Source organism: Tursiops truncatus, chromosome 2 (assembly GCF_011762595.2).
Source record: "Tursiops truncatus isolate mTurTru1 chromosome 2, mTurTru1.mat.Y, whole genome shotgun sequence".
Classification (NCBI taxonomy): domain Eukaryota; kingdom Metazoa; phylum Chordata; class Mammalia; order Artiodactyla; family Delphinidae; genus Tursiops; species Tursiops truncatus.
In genome coordinates this window covers 76,762,400-76,778,105 of record NC_047035.1, presented here as the reverse complement: position 1 = coordinate 76,778,105, position 15,706 = coordinate 76,762,400, and the positions used below count along the sequence as shown (strand labels likewise).

Genomic DNA, 15,706 nt, shown 5'->3' with positions numbered 1-15,706 from the left:
CAAAGCCGTTCTGTTTCTTAGGATTTTTTTCTCTCTCAACAGAAAAACAAGGGCTTGGTTACATATCTTTCTTTCTTTTTCGTTTTTGAAAAGAGCACGCTAGCTTTTTCAAAATCCCATGAGCTGAACCATCCAGTTCACTTGACAAGGGCTTCTTGGAACAGGTAAATTGGTGGATAAAAATCCTAGCATTGCAACCAAGACTGGGGAAGCAATTTTGTCACATGGGGTGGAGGTTCTGAGTGGAGCAATTAGACGTGTGTGCACATTATGAGAAAGTAACAGGGGCCAGAACATGATGGCAAACAGTAGATTGACCTCTCCGCCTCACCTTTACCTTATTCCCAGAGCCTCGCCCCCTTCAGGAGATGTATTTCTTTTCTTTTCTTTGTAGTTTTAGCAATTTTTTTCCCATTGATTAACAATGTTGTGTTAGTTTCAGGCATACAACAAAGTGATTCAGTTATACATATACAAGTATCTATGCTTTTTCAGATTCTTTTCCCATATAGGTTATTACAGAATATTGAGTAGAGCTCCCTGTGCTATACAGTAGGACCTTGTTGGTTATATATTTTAAATATAGCAATGTGGACGTGTCAATCTCAAACTCCCAATCTACCCCTCCTCCCCGCCCCGTTCCCGTAACCATAAATTCGTTCTCTAAGTACAGAAACAGACTCACAGACATAGAGATGTGTTTCTTATGAACACCAGAGTGTCTTTAGTCATTAAAGGGCAGCATTTCCAAAGATGAATTTAGAAAAACAGCAGAAATGAAATCAATATTTAGTTGTATCTGTCTCTGCTTAAGAAAGAGATTCAAATATATCTCGAGAATCGCCTCCGTTTGCTTTGTTGAAAATCCTTCCAAAATTGTCAGCACTCTCCCATTGATACCAGAAAAAAAAAATAAGTATTTACTATGTGAACTACTTGTGTGAATCATATTTTGAAGGGAAATGGCATTCCAAACCATTGGAATGTCTTTTCTCTCAGATCGTTTTGTATCTCCCCTGGAGGGGCCCTCTTAACTTCATGATAGAACTTTTCCCTCCCTTATTCTTTAGTCTCCATGTAATGTGGACCTATTCTAGAAACATAAAGAACTTTAGATAAAGGACTCGTTAGGGAAAAAAGTAAGAAGGGAAGATCTGATCATTTCTCTTCTCTGATTTCTTTTGGGTATATGTATTACAATGGAAGGTGTACCTTCTTATAAGTTGTCTTATTTCTAAATGTCTTAGGCAACACAGTTTCGCCCGTTATTTTACACTTTATTTCTTCTTCACGTGTATGTACTTAGTTTTCCCAGCTAGGCTGCTGTGGGTAATTACTGTGTCTTGAAATAGTTTCATTTAGAGTTCTTTACTCAAAATTGGGCACATAACAGAAATTATCGTTCTATTATTAATAAGCTTATTTAGGAGGGACACAACTGGAGGTAATTCAGCTACTAAGATGAGGAGAGCCAGAAACAGGTGAGTGACGTCTGTCCTGAGGCCTAGATATACGTGGCCTCCAGAGCAAAGCCTTCTGGAATTGACAGCCCTGGTTTCCAGCGTTAATGAGGGTGAAGTCTTCGCTGAAAGGTAAGCTAATGTCGGGGGCAGAGGTTTAATGCCTCCCTCTGCAGCCTGAAGCCCACCTTTTCTCTGTGTACCCCATTGTACTGGCCGCAGAGCAGGCTGCAGAAGGTCCAGCAACCTCCGTATCAAAGATACTCGGCCCCCTCCTTGCCCCCAAGGTGACTTCCATTTCAACCCAAATGGAAGAGGGAAGCATTTAGGGCCCTTCAGGCTGGCGGGAAGCCCTTTGGTGATGAATGAGTAACAGCTGGGCCCCTTGCTGACTGCCGGGATTCAACTTTCGAGATAATGATTCTTTAATCTTCACTTTAATTCTCAGTGTGAGCTGTCTTACTCTTTCTGTACTCTCATTTAATCTACCTCCTATCCAGAAACAAACAGAGAAAGCTTCCTAAGCTGCACTTTTCAAGGTTCGAGTCTCAGCCACTCGATTAGAATCACATAGCCTAATGGAACAGGGTTTCATCTTAGCTGTAGGGAAAGCTTTGCTTTCCAATCACAGCCATCACCTAACATAGGCCTTTTATAGAGACCACTGATTCTCTAAATTTTGGTCTTGAGACCCCTTTATGCTCTTAAAAATTACCAAGGATCCCCAAATGCTTTCGTTTATGAGGATTATATCTATCACGTTAACACATTTAAAACTGAATTAGAATTGTTTTACATTCTAATTATGAGTTTTATGGGAAAATGATTATTTGTTAATTCCTTTAAAAATAATAAACCCAATTATGCTTAGTGAAATAAGTCAGAGAAAGACAAATACAGTGTATTATCACTTATATGTGGAATCTAAAAACTAAAACAAACAAATGAATATAGCAAAACAGAAACAAGCTGACAGATACAGAGAACAAACTAGTGGTTACCAGTGGGGAGAGGGAAGAGAGGAGGGGCAAGATAGGGTAGGGGATTAAGAGGTACAGACTACTATGATAAAATACATAAGCTGCAAGGATATATTGTACAGCACAGGGAATATAGCCAATATCTTTTTTTTTTAATGATGGGGGTTTTTTGTTATTATTAATTTTTGGCTGTGTTGGGTCTTCGCTGCTGCATGCGGGCTTTCTCTAGTTGCGGCGAGCGGAGGCTACTCTTCCTTGCAGTGTGTAGGCTTCTCATTGTGGTGGCTTATCTTGTTGCAGAGCACGGGCTGTAGGTGCACGGGCTTCAGTAGTTGTGGCTCATGGGCTCTAGAGTGCAGACTCAGTAGTTGTAGCGCACGGGCTTAGTTGCTCCACCGCATGTGGGATCTTCTCGGACCAGGGCTCGAACCCATGTCCCCTGTGTTGGCAGGCGGATTCTTAACCACTGTGCCACCAGGGAAGCCCACCAATATCTTATAATAACTTTAAATGGAGTATAATCTATAGAAATATTGAATCACTGTGTTGTACACCTGAAACTAATACATTATAAATCAACTGTACTTCAATAAATAAATTAAATAATAATAAATAGTAAACCCATTACATGTTACATAAATAACATACTTCTATGAAAAACAGCTGAATTTTTAAAAATTAAAAAAATGAGTGACATTGTTTTGCATTTTTATAAATCTGTGTCTGACTTAGAAGATAGCTAGGTTCTGTTTTTTGGTGTTTTTTTTTTTTGAATTCTTATATCTGGTTAGAGAATTGGCCTCAAACAGATATATAGTTGCAAAGGGAAGGAGTGTTTTTAGTAGGTTTTTCAGTTAATTGTGGATATTCTTCTCTGGTACTGTGTCAAAACTCAGCAAGTAATAGTTCCTCAAAAGTTAATTTGCTATGTGGGATCTGAAATCATATTAAAGAAATTTTTGTATTTGGTTACATAACAATCCATTGGTCTATCTTGCATGTTAAATGGATTCTGTTACCCATGATGCTTTTGTAACATCATGCATTGACCTTTGGGAAATTATTGGTTCACTGAGTTCTACAGAGCTTTCAAATGTTGACTCATGTTATTATAAAATAGTTTTAAATCATTCATTAATATCAACAACTTAATCAGAAAAGTCTTTAAGTGCTGGGAAGCTGTCAAATTCACAGTGGCAGATAAACATTTTGCAAAATTCTAGTTTTCACTTGAAAGCTCAAATGATAAACTTGGCGATAGGTACTATCAGTTGTTTTCCTTCAAGTGACAGGCTTCTTTCATTTTTAAGAAAATATTTCTCTGATACTCAAGAGAGTATTATGGTTAATACTCAAACTATTAACCATAGTTTGTCGTTCTTTTAATTAAGATGTCATTCCATGAAATAAGCACCTCGTTTAGCTCATAACAATGACGACAATTGCACAGGTGTTTTTCCTCAGGAAAACCACTGACCTTTGTACAACAGAAGTGCTTTAGGCATGCTTCCCATTTTGTCAGACCGGACATTGAAAGGATGTATACTCAAGAGTTTATTGTTAGTAAAATTAATAATCTTTATGTTTCACTCAGAACATTCTTATGAGACCCTGGGCGTTGTTTCAGGGATGTGGCAGGAAAGCGTAGAGTTTGGTGCTGCTGCCTTTATTTGTGCTACGTCCCCAGCAGTTTTACTCGCTGTTGCTTTTGCACCATCAGTGTTGCTATCCACACAATTAAAAAGGCAAACGACATCTTAGAATTATTATGCAAATACAGTAGGCCTTGCAAACTGCCTGAGGGGTCTTGGAGACCCCAGGGGTCTGTGGATCACATCTTTATAGCTACTGGCATAGATAGCATAATGGTTACCCTTTATTAAGCCCATGGTATATGCCAGACATGGTTATGTGCATTAATTATTTTAATCCCCAGATGTACAGACACATGGAGAGCCTACCACATTCTAGAAAATGTGTTGAGCTTCCCTGGTGGCATAGTGGTTGAGAGTCCGCCTGCCAATGCAGGGGACACGGGTTCGAGCCCTGGTCCGAGAAGATCCCACATGCCGCGGAGCAAATAGGCCTGTGTGCCACAACTACTGAGCCTGCACTCTAGAGCCCGCGAGCCACAACTACTGAAGCCCGCTCGCCTAGAGCCCGTGCTCCGCAACAAGAGAAGCCACCGCAGTGAGAAGCCCGTGCACCGTAATGAAGAGCAGCCCCCGCTCACCGCAACTAGAGAAAACCCATGCGCAGCAACAAAGACCCAATGAAACCAAAAATAAATAAATTTACTTTATAAAATAGAAAAGAAAAGAAAATTTATTCTTTTTAACCTTTCTACCCTGGTTACACTTCTCTGATGCTGGCTCGTGGGAGCTAATTAAAATCTGAGGAATTGTCAAGAGCATTGCTGCCAGGGGTATAACGCTCCATTTTCTCAGTCCCAGCAGTGTTTAGGCCTTTAGAAATTCATGATTCAGTCTACGTTTGCTTGGTGGGTGCTAGGTCTTCAGCATACGTCAGGCCACAAAGTATGCTTCTCAGGGTTCTTAAGAATGTTTCCTCCCACCCCCCAATTTGTTTTCTTCTCATAGTTATTCTTTCTCTCACTTTCTGGACCTTGGTCTCACCATTTGAACCCCTGTCCAACAAGAATGGCCTTAAATGTCATGCCTTTGGCTGAACTACATCTGCCCATCAATACACAATGATGAGTTGCTCTTTCTGTCAGGATCTTGGGGTCACACTTTTTTAACTGAGCGTTAGCTTGGTCACACACAGATAATTGTTTATCCTGTTGTCTCATCCGTGCCTTGAGGGCTGGCCTGGATGAAGAACCTGCGGGGTGTTTCCTGCTCCACCCTTTTGGGTTAAAGAGCTGTTTCCCAGAAACGGACTCACAGACACAGAGAACAGACTTGTGGTTGTCAAGGAGGGTTGGGGGGAGGGTGTGATGGATTGGGGGTTTGGGATTAGCAGATACAAACTTACATAGAGAATGGATAACAGCAAGATCCTACTGTATAGCACAGGGAACTATACTCAGTGTCCTGTGATAAACCATAATAGAAAATAAAACTTTAAAAAAAGACTGTCTGTACATATATATGTGTGTGTGTGTATACATGTATATATATATGTATAACTGAATCACTGCTGTATAGCAGAAATTAACACAACATTGTAAATCAACTATATTAAAATAAAATCTTGCCCTTTCCAAAAAAAAAAAAAAATAGCTTTTTCCTTTCCCATTTGCCCTCTCATGAGATGCTTTGCTGGCAATGTTTCGTTCTCTGGGCTACAAATGTTGATTTGGATTGATAAGTCAGTGGTGGCTAAGAGCAAGCCCAAATCCTGAATTAATCTGAAAGCCAGGCTAAGGGAAAGCTAATATTTGCTTGGTTTCATTATGACTCTGTAAAATTCCCGGTTGGAATGACCCTTGAGCTGATTAACAACTCTGTTGGTTGCTTTTCAAGTGTGGCGGGGACTGTGGTGATGTGTGTTATCTCTGCAAAGTATGTGGTTGTAAGTATTGAGAACTGTAATTCTTTCAGGCCAAATTCAGGCTTAAGAGGGAACTGTACATACAGGACTAGGACTAGATAAAATTACGTTGCATCCAAGAGTGTCTATGGTTCTGCCCTGCTTTTATTCCTTAGTGTGACTATTAGGTAGGAGAAACAGGAACTTTTGCATTCGGCTACTGAGGAAACAAGTTCCTGAGAGGAGCCCAGGCTTAGACCACAAACAACTTTTCTCTCTCAGAGAGTACAGATACTATCTAACCTAACAGATATTAGTCAGTAATCCCTGCCTAGTGAGATCTCTTAGGAACATCTTTTAACTGTGCTTCTCTCTGCCTTGGGTATCCTTTTTTAAGTTTTTCAGCTTACGTCTCCTATCTGAACCTAAAACACCCACAGGGTTGATTGACACAGCGGTAAATTAAACTAATCTATTACATCTAGATCTCTTCTGCAGCTTTGGTAATGAAGTTCTATTTTTATATCCTTATGATGAGCCATTACTGTATGTAGAGCAGATATCTGCCATATTTAGTGATATGGAGTAGAAAACTAGACTGTTCAAGATGGGGCACAGGCTACCGAGAGCACCCATCTGAATTTATTCCCAGTCATTTCACTGATAGACTATGTGACCTTCATCATCCCCTGAGCTCTGCCTTTATCACTGGGTCTGAATTAACGATCTTGGTGCCATCCATACCTTGCAGGAGTGTGACAGGCAGAGCTGGACTTGGATGAAGTTATAAGAGCAGCATTTCTAACTTCCGTTAGGGCGTCTTCTGGAAATGTGTATGACGTGGAGAGGGGTGAGCAGTGCCTTCCCAGACATTCTGGCAGGGCCCCCTATCACTCTGTCCTCCTGCACAGATCTACCTCTCTCTTTTGGTCATCTTCCCCCACCAGTGCCCATCAGCACTTCTCAGGGGCTATTCAGTTCAACCTCTGAAGGTCCCAGTGCTGGTTTGAGTCCCACTTCAGCCGTCTTTCCTTTACTTGTGCAGCCAGTGGTGTTTCTGTGCAACCAGCGTGAGCCCTGATAAATTTTGAATTCAGAGTCATACTGGTTTCTCTCTTGATGCTTGTGAAATTAGTCCCTGACATAATGTCAGCTGACTCCTGCCAAAGATCCAGGACAGGGCTTCCCTGGTGGCGCAGTGGTTGAGAGTCCACCTGCCAATGCAGGGTACACGGGTTCGTGCCCCGGTCCGGGAAGATCCCACGTGCCGCAGAGCGGCTGGGCCCGTGAGCCATGGCTGCTGAGCCTGCATGTCCGGAGCCTGTGCTCCGCGACAGGAGAGGCCACAACAGTGAGAGGCCCACGTACCTAAAAAAAAAAAAAAAAGATCCAGGACAACACAACCAGATGTCCAGTGTTGCAAAGTCTTTGGACCTAAAAGAGTGTTGTCAGTCTACTTCTCTGCATCCCCTAATGTCCTTTTATGTTTGTGTCAACTCAAATATATTTTAGAGTTCTTGAGTCAATGGCATGGCTTACTCAGTTCGTGGTACGTGGTATCTTTAGAACACTTGGAGAATAGCAGTTATGGTAGAGAAATCCCAGCACTTAATAGTGCTTTACTCTAAAGAAGCAGTGACCAATGTCTTCTTAATGTTTTCATCCATCCAGAATCACTCACTCCCCAATCTATCCCGTGGGGCTTGCATCCATGTTAGTGCGTATTACATTATATTATAAAATAAAGATAAAACGTAACTTTTAAGTCAAAATGAAAATGTAAAGAACCAGCTTGTGAGCACCCTGAAGGCAAGAAGGCGTCTTATTTCGTCTTCTACATCCAGCATCATTCAAAGGTCATTTAATGTCATTTAATCCAAATAGAATATTTAGGTTTCTCAATTCAAAGTGGAGATACTCTTTTCTTATAGTACGGCTCACGGTCCTGCCTTTTGGTAATATGTTCTACTTCTCTACCTGCCATACCCCACCCTTAAAAAAAGAATTTTTTAACCCTGCCCAGCTGATGATGTGTGTTATCACTGAATGACGTGGCGGAAGTATGCAGCTCTCCTGAGCCTTGACAGCCTCAGTACTGGTCCTTCCTCTTGTCCTTCTAGCGACGCTGAAGGAGCTCATCTCACAGACCATGATCTGCTGGGCCCAGGAGGACCAGATCCAGGATGCAGAGCTGGTTCGGATGATGTTCAATCTCCTGCGGAGGCAGTACGACAGCATCGGGGAGCTGCTGCAGGCTCTGCGGAAGACCTACACCATCAGCCAGGCCTCCGTGAGCGACACCATCAGCCTGCTGGCTGCCCTGGGCCAGATTCGCTGCCTGCTTAGTGTCCGGATGGGCAAGGAGGAGGAGCTGCTCATGATCAACGGGCTGGGGTAGGTCATTTCCATAAGGGCAGGTTCTCCAAGAAGCTTCCGGTGGGAGGGCTTCCCTGGTGGCGCAGTGGTTGAGAGTCAGCCTGCCGATGCGGGCAACGCGGGTTCGTGCCCCGGTCCGGGAAGATCCCACGTGCCGCGGAGCGGCTGGGCCCGTGAGCCATGGCCGCTGAGCCTGCGCGTCCAGAGCCTGTGCTCCGCAACAGGAGAGACCACAACAGTGAGAGGCCCGCATACCGAAAAAAAAAAAAAAGAAACTTCCGGTGGGAAAACTGGTTCAACTTGCTACATGGCAGTTCTGGAAGCAAATCACATAAAACCTACGTGTGCCCCCATCCTGACTTCACCCCTCATGGGATTATGTGCTCGTTAAATCAGTCACCTTCGATAACCTGAGAGACCAGACAGTGGGCTACTGGGGATGAAGGGGCATGGCCAGAAGAAGTGGGGAGGAATCTTGGAGAAAAGCAGATATTTAGTTTGAATCTGATAAAAGTAGCCCCAGGGAGGCAATGAAAAAATCCAGAGGAAGGGGCAGTGTGTTCAACTCCACAAGAGAGAAACGTTTTGAGCCCTTGAGTTTTTGACTGGAGATCTTCTGAGACTTCCCTCTGAAAAATTACAGCCCAATTCCTCCCTTTTTTCAGGACTGATGTGGAGTCATTTTCTTCAGTTCTTTGAGACCTTTTCCCAATGACAGTAGCTTGTGGTTCTTCCTTGGAAGCCACGTCACCAGAAAGATTGCATTTTATTTATTTATTTTTATTTTCATCATTTAAAAATTTTTTTTATTTTATACAATTTTTAAAGGTTACTTTTCATTTACAGTCATTACAAAATATTGGCTAAATTCCCCGTGTTGTACAATACATCCTTGAGCCTGTCTCACACCCAACAGTTTGTACCTCCCACTGCCCCACCTCTATGTTTCCCCTCCCCGCCTCCCCACTAGCAACCACTAATTTGGTTTCTATATCTGTGGGTCTGCTTCTTTTTTGTTGTATTCACTAGTTTGTTATATTTTTTAGATTCTACATATAAGTGATATCATACAGTATTTGTCTTTCTTTGATTTATTTCACTTAGCGTAATGCCCCCCAAGTTCATCCACGTTCCTGAAAGTAGCAAATATTCATTCTTTTTTATGGCTGAGTAGTGTTCCATTGTATATATGTACCACAAGCAAGATCACATTTTAGACATCAAAAAGATTTCCTTTAATTAGGTAGCATAGTTCCCTTTTGCAGGTGAGAAAACTGAAGCCCCACAAGGTTCACTGACCAGCCCACAGTTTTACTTGATTAAAATCAAGCACTAGAGCTACAACCTTCCTGCCGCTGGATGTTCCATCCTACCACCCACGAGCCTGCAGAGTAAAGGAGCATCACTGAGCCCCAGAACAGGGACTCTGAGGACACCTGCTGGGAGTCGGGGGAAGATGCATGCATTTTTTAAACTCATTTCCAAAGAGGAATCTTATAATAGAGATGAAGAGACTTCTATGGAAAGAGAAAAAAGCCACAGAATTAGCCTCTCCCCCAGCCCTTGCAGTAGACACAGCTGCGCTAAAAACTGATTGTGTCTCCTCTTAACAGCTGCAACCCTTGGGGGAATGGGTATGGGCAGAGAGTAACCACCTGCGAGGGATTCCACAGCCCCGTCACAGGCTGCTTCTGTGTTTTGATTTGCCTGCAGCTTTATTATGTGAATTTATGTTGAATGACTTAAAAATATAATTCCTTTTATGTTTCATTGTTGATCATTTCATTGATTTTTTAGCACTGCTGTCCAAAAATGTCATTGGTACCTAATACACAATTGCCTTAAGGAAAGGGTACAGCCCTACCATTTGGATAACTGAGGTACATAGAGGCATAGATATAAGGACAAGAGAACAGAAAATAGAAGACCCTTAGCACACAGAGGAAGAGAAATCCAGTGATTTGAGCTGTCTCAAAACTATTACAAGCAAAAAAAGCAAGGGACAACAGTTTAATGTCATTAGAAGGAAATATTTCAAAGAAAGAGAGCACTTAGTAGAAATAAAGGAGCACAAAATATTCCTTTCAGCTAAAGAAAGGCCCTCCATGTATATTCTCACCAACCTAGTGCCTTCTTAGCATCTTTCCAGCACGTCACATGTACGTTACTTCACCCCGAGTATGTTTGTGCATTTGTGTGTTCTCGCCCCTGAATTGTCGTAGCGTTGAAATCAGCAAGGGCTGACCTCTCTCTCTGATTACCCTAGAGACATAATGAACAACAAAGTGTTTTACCAGCACCCCAACCTCATGCGAGTCCTTGGCATGCACGAGACAGTCATGGAGGTGATGGTGAACGTGCTGGGTGCAGAGAAATCTCAGGTAATGCTCCGAGGAGAATTTAACCAGAACTTGACCCCTGGGCAGGGACACATGAGGGGACCTCTTCACAGCCACATGGCTGGTGCCAACTGCCTAGTGACTCTTCCCAAGGAGGGGGCGGGGATGAGCACACAGCCAGGAAGGAGCCCTGAGATGGGGTCCAGCCAGTGTAGGAGTTCTTCTCGCTCATTCCACTGGGCTGCTTAGTCTCCTTCCCATCCTCTGCAGCCCTGCTCCTTCGGAGATGGAATGCCTCTGGCCCCACTTAGGAGCCTGCTGTGTTTGGTGCTGTGTCAGGAGAAGGCTGTTCTAAAGGAGAACACGATTTTAATAACGATCCTGGCAGTGTTCCCACCAGAGTACGCGTGTTTCCTCTCTGAGCCAAGTTCCTGACGATGCTGGAATTCCTGGCCAGCTCCCCCATAAGGAGCCTGCTGTCAGAGGGAGCTCCTAGTTGCCAAGGGGCAGGGAGTGCCGATTGGGCCCACCTGGGCCTGTATCCCAATTTGTCTGGGTCCTCTTCAGAGCTAGAGAGCTTCTGAAGGTAGACAATGGGGTGTGTTTTCAAATATCGGAAATTCCGAAGTGCCTGATCCTAGGAAGCAGCCCCACCAGCATTGACAGGTGAGCGCTGTGAGGTAGGAAGAGGAGCCAGGCTTACTTTCCTCCTCACTTCCTTCCCTCCGGTCTCTTTTGAAAGTGGACTCTCTCCAGGAGATCCCTGAGCAAATGTCTGGACGCCTCAGCAGGCAGGCAGACTGGAGCTTCCAGAGCCTCCGTGATTCTAAAGGCAGAAATTAAGGGCTTTCTAGGGTCCTGAGCCAACACTGATACCATTTACTGAGCATGACTGATCGGACGGAAGATGTGGCCAAGCCCTGGAGATGCTAATTACTTTGTTAAGCAGAGAAGCCAAGCACTGTAGATGGTAATAGAAGTTGGCATCTCAGTGCTAAATTGTAAGAATCATATTACGAGTACTATAGGAGCCCATAGGAGAGTAGTTATCAAGGACAGAAGTAGGGGGAAGGCTCACAGTCTGAGACGGTGATGCTCTGGGGACTGCTACAACTGTAGGAGCCAATCTTTACCCAGAAGACTCAGGTTTGATCATAGTTTTGGGTCTTGTTTGTTGTGACCACCCATCTGCCTTTCTGTCTGCTCCCTTCCTAGTTAGAATAGTCTGATGTAGGGTTGTACAGTTTCTCATGACATGTAAGGATGACTGGGTTTCTGGTTTGACATCTATTTTCTTTGAAAGAAAAGATACTTCAGGAATTATAATTAGCTCTCAGTATTTTTAGAAGCCTCTTTTAGGTGTGTATTCTCTGTCCCTCCTATGAATCAGTCTTGGAACCATCTGGAAGTAAGGAGAAAATTCATTTTCCAAACTGTTGGCAGCTTGCAAGACTTCACCCTAAGACTCTTTGAAGTCAGCCTTTTCAGAAAGGCCTCGTGATAGATTCTTCTCCCTGACACTTTCTACTTCTCCCTACAGATTGCCTTTCCAAAGATGGTTGCTAGCTGTTGCCGCTTCCTGTGCTATTTCTGTCGAATTAGCCGACAAAATCAGAAGGCCATGTTTGAGCATCTCAGTTACCTGCTGGAGAATAGCAGTGTTGGCCTAGGTAGGTCACATCATAACGTCTGCTGTTGGCTCAGAGGTTACCCTCCCCCTGCTGACCACTCAGGCAATAAAGGGAAAGAAGTCACATGCATGCTATGGTATTTTTAAATATAAGAAGGAACCCTGCCTGATCTAAAAACAGGTGAGATGATAATAATACCATGTCTCCGCTCTCCAACCTAAGTAGAGAGGTTGCTGCCGACCAGCGCTGGTGACAGATTTGCGTCAGCATAGCCACAGTTTGACTCTTCTCTCTGGAGACCAGTGGCTCATGGTATATGAAATGGTGCCTGAGACTGTGAGTGTAGTCTGGAGATAGAGCGCCTCCCAGCCCATTCAACTGACCAGGGAGCAGTGCTCACGAGACCAAGGTCATGGATCCAGTCCCCTCTTGGGCTGCACGCCTGTCCCATCAGCCAACCAGCCAGTGCGTTCGTAGCTGCAAGGCAGACGGGCCAGGAGCAACTATGGGCAAAGAGTGTAAATCTATCACCACTGCTAGAAAACCCACGCGTGCACATGCCTCACTCACTGTTGTGGACGTAAACCAGATGAATGTGTGGAAGACTCACATACACACATGACGTGCACGTGAAATCTGACATCTCAGTTTTCCTGTTTATCAAAGGCAACCATACACGGACCAACCTTTTTATAAAATGCCACCTGAAGTTTTTCTCAGTTCTAGCCTAAGAACCAAACAAAGGAAACGAAAGACAACGTTGGTGACCTGATTTAACTGTAAGAGCTAATTCTGTTTGAGGCTTTTTTTAACTCTAGGTGGTGACCCCAGAAATGGCCAAGTTATGTGAGCTTAGTTGATCAAGTGGCATCTGAGACTTTTGAATGATCACCAAATGGGGGCCCAAGAACCTCCATGTTAGAAAAGCACTTGAAAATACGTGGTCCCAGCTGATCCTATGAACTGATTTTCTAACTGAAGCTATATTCACAATCAGTAATGAGTGTGGGGAGGCAAGATAGCAAATAGAGCTGTTCTTAAATTGGGTGGGCAGCCCCCCTCGGGGGACAGCGATGTGATCCAGGTTTTGTGTTTGCTGCCCTCTCCTGGCCATTACTGTGCACTGCAACCTCAGCTCAGCGCTAGATGGCCTCTTTCTCTCTTTCTTTCTCCTTCTCTCCTCCTTCCTCAGCCTCCCCGTCCATGAGAGGATCCACCCCGCTGGACGTGGCTGCTTCCTCTGTGATGGACAACAATGAGTTAGCGCTGGGCTTAGAGGAACCAGACCTCGAGAAGGTAACTGGCCCTGGGGAGGCACTGTGCTTGCTCCCCACTGCCTACAGCACAGCCAGGCCAAGGAGAAGCAGACGGAAGTCTGGGTCTCTGTCAGAACCTCTTTAGCGTGTGACAAAAATATGGGGGGGGGGGGGCTTCCCTGGTGGCGCAGTGGTTGAGGGTCCACCTGCGGATGCGGGGGACACGGGTTCGTGCCCCGGTCCGGGAAGATCCCACATGCCGCAGAGCGGCTGGGCCCATGAGCCATGGCTGCTGAGCCTGCACGTCCGGAGCCTGTGCTCCGCAACGGGAGAGGCCACAACAGTGAGAGGCCTGCGTACCGCAAAAAAAAAAAAAATATATATATATATATATATATACACATACACATGGATGTGAGTCACTGGCAGCTGTGTGATAATTAGGACCAAGCATCTCCTGTGGTCTGGGCTCGCCAGCTCCACAGACATGGACATGTGGACATGTGTGTTCTTTTTGTGTGAAGGCCCAGCCTCACTGGTCTGCATGGGCCCACCAGAGACCTGTGGTTCCTAATAAAGTTCTGTGTCATCGAATTTACATGTTTATACACTAAAGAAAGTGACATGACAGAAAACGGTATAATTACTCTAAAGATAAAGAGGGCCCACACATGTCCTCTCCGTGGACAGAGGAGACGAAACTGAGCTACCCCACGTCGTCGGGACTGTGAAGTGCACTCCTGGTGGGGGTCAGGCCACCTCGCCTCCATCATTTGTCCTGTCTTGGGACTGTTTCCTTGACTAGACAGCTGACGAGATTGCCAGTGAACTTCCCGAGTACGGAGAGGAGCAATCTAGTAGGGGGACAAGGAGAAGGTCGTCCACCGCGTGGTGGGTTTGGGAGCACCTAGGAGTGGGCCCCTGACCCTGACAAGGGGATCAGAAAAGGCCCTCAGCAAAGAGATGACCCCCAGCGTGGGCAGAAGCTACTCGGTCACATCGTGGGGAAGCGCGTGCCAGGAATGTTTGAAGTTCAGAGAGGAGAGCGTGGCATGCTTGAACTTCGGAAAGCTGGGTGTGACCAGAGCGCAGAGTGCGAGCAGAAAGGAACGGGCCTTGTGCTGCCATCGCTGCTAATAACAGAAGTCCACTCTCCTCCGGAATCACTGTGTGACATACCCCACTCGGGATTAACTCACATGACCCTCAGGACAAGCCTTTTTATTGTTGCCCTAGTTATAGGAGAGGAAACTGAGGCACAGAGAGATTAGGGAGCATTCTCAGTGTCGTGGGGTTTGTAAGTGTCAGAGCCAGAGGCCAAAAGCACTGGGCTCCAGAGGCCGTGCTCTTACCTATTACATTATGGGACCTCCCTGTAGAGCCTGGAGCCACGGAAGCCACTGGAGGGCTTCAAGCAGAGGAGCAACACAACACCGTTCATATGTTAGAAAACACTTTCTGGTTTCAATAAGAAGAACTGACTGGAACAGAAACAAGACAACCCCCCTGCCCGCATACACGCAGGGACTCAGCAGCTCTGCACCCAGCAGCATGATACGTGATAGCTGCTCCGTAAATGCCCTGGGTATTCCTGGCCTCTGCCTCTGTGGGACAGACTTCAGTCAGGCTCAGCTCCTCACACATTTAGACAGCAATAAATATCACGGGTTTTATCTGGGTGCTGTGATGATAACTGACACCTGTATTTAAAAGCAGTTAACGGTTCTCTTTTGACAAGACAGTGCCACAAGCCTCAGTGCCCAGCATCCCAGCGTCAGCCTCGTTCACCTGTTCAGTTGATACTGCTCGACAGGGACCACAAGCCTCCCTCAGAAGATGCAAGATATGTTGAGTGGAGGCCAGGAGGCAGGGAGAGGGGAGAAAGGGGACCCAGGGAAATCTGTAGAGGAGGATGATGGGGTTGCTGCCTCCTTTTCCGGTGGTTCTCGTGGCTCAGCAAAGTGCGCAGGCTTTACTCAGACCAGTGTCAGGAAACGCCCCAAGTGTGGTCCCTGGGGGAGAAGGCGAAGGACCAGTGAATGCTGCCATTCCGTTCCACCCTTCTATGTATCCCAGCAGGAATCAGGCCTGAGACGGAACAGCAACCACACACACACACACACAGACACACACACACACGAGCACTTATTTTTGTGGCCAGTGAAATGC

At 45.1% G+C, this 15,706-nt stretch overlaps 1 protein-coding gene across 1 annotated transcript in view; it reads left to right on the top strand.

Moving 5' to 3' along the window:
- RYR3 (ryanodine receptor 3) overlaps positions 1-15,706 on the top strand; it is a 366,040-nt gene that overhangs the window by 214,460 nt on the left and 135,874 nt on the right. The window contains exons 39-42 of the mRNA XM_073799899.1: positions 8,056-8,329; positions 10,578-10,692; positions 12,191-12,320; positions 13,474-13,577. Of these exons, the coding sequence (XP_073656000.1) occupies positions 8,056-8,329; positions 10,578-10,692; positions 12,191-12,320; positions 13,474-13,577 (623 nt within the window). The remainder of the gene's footprint in view (positions 1-8,055; positions 8,330-10,577; positions 10,693-12,190; positions 12,321-13,473; positions 13,578-15,706) is intronic.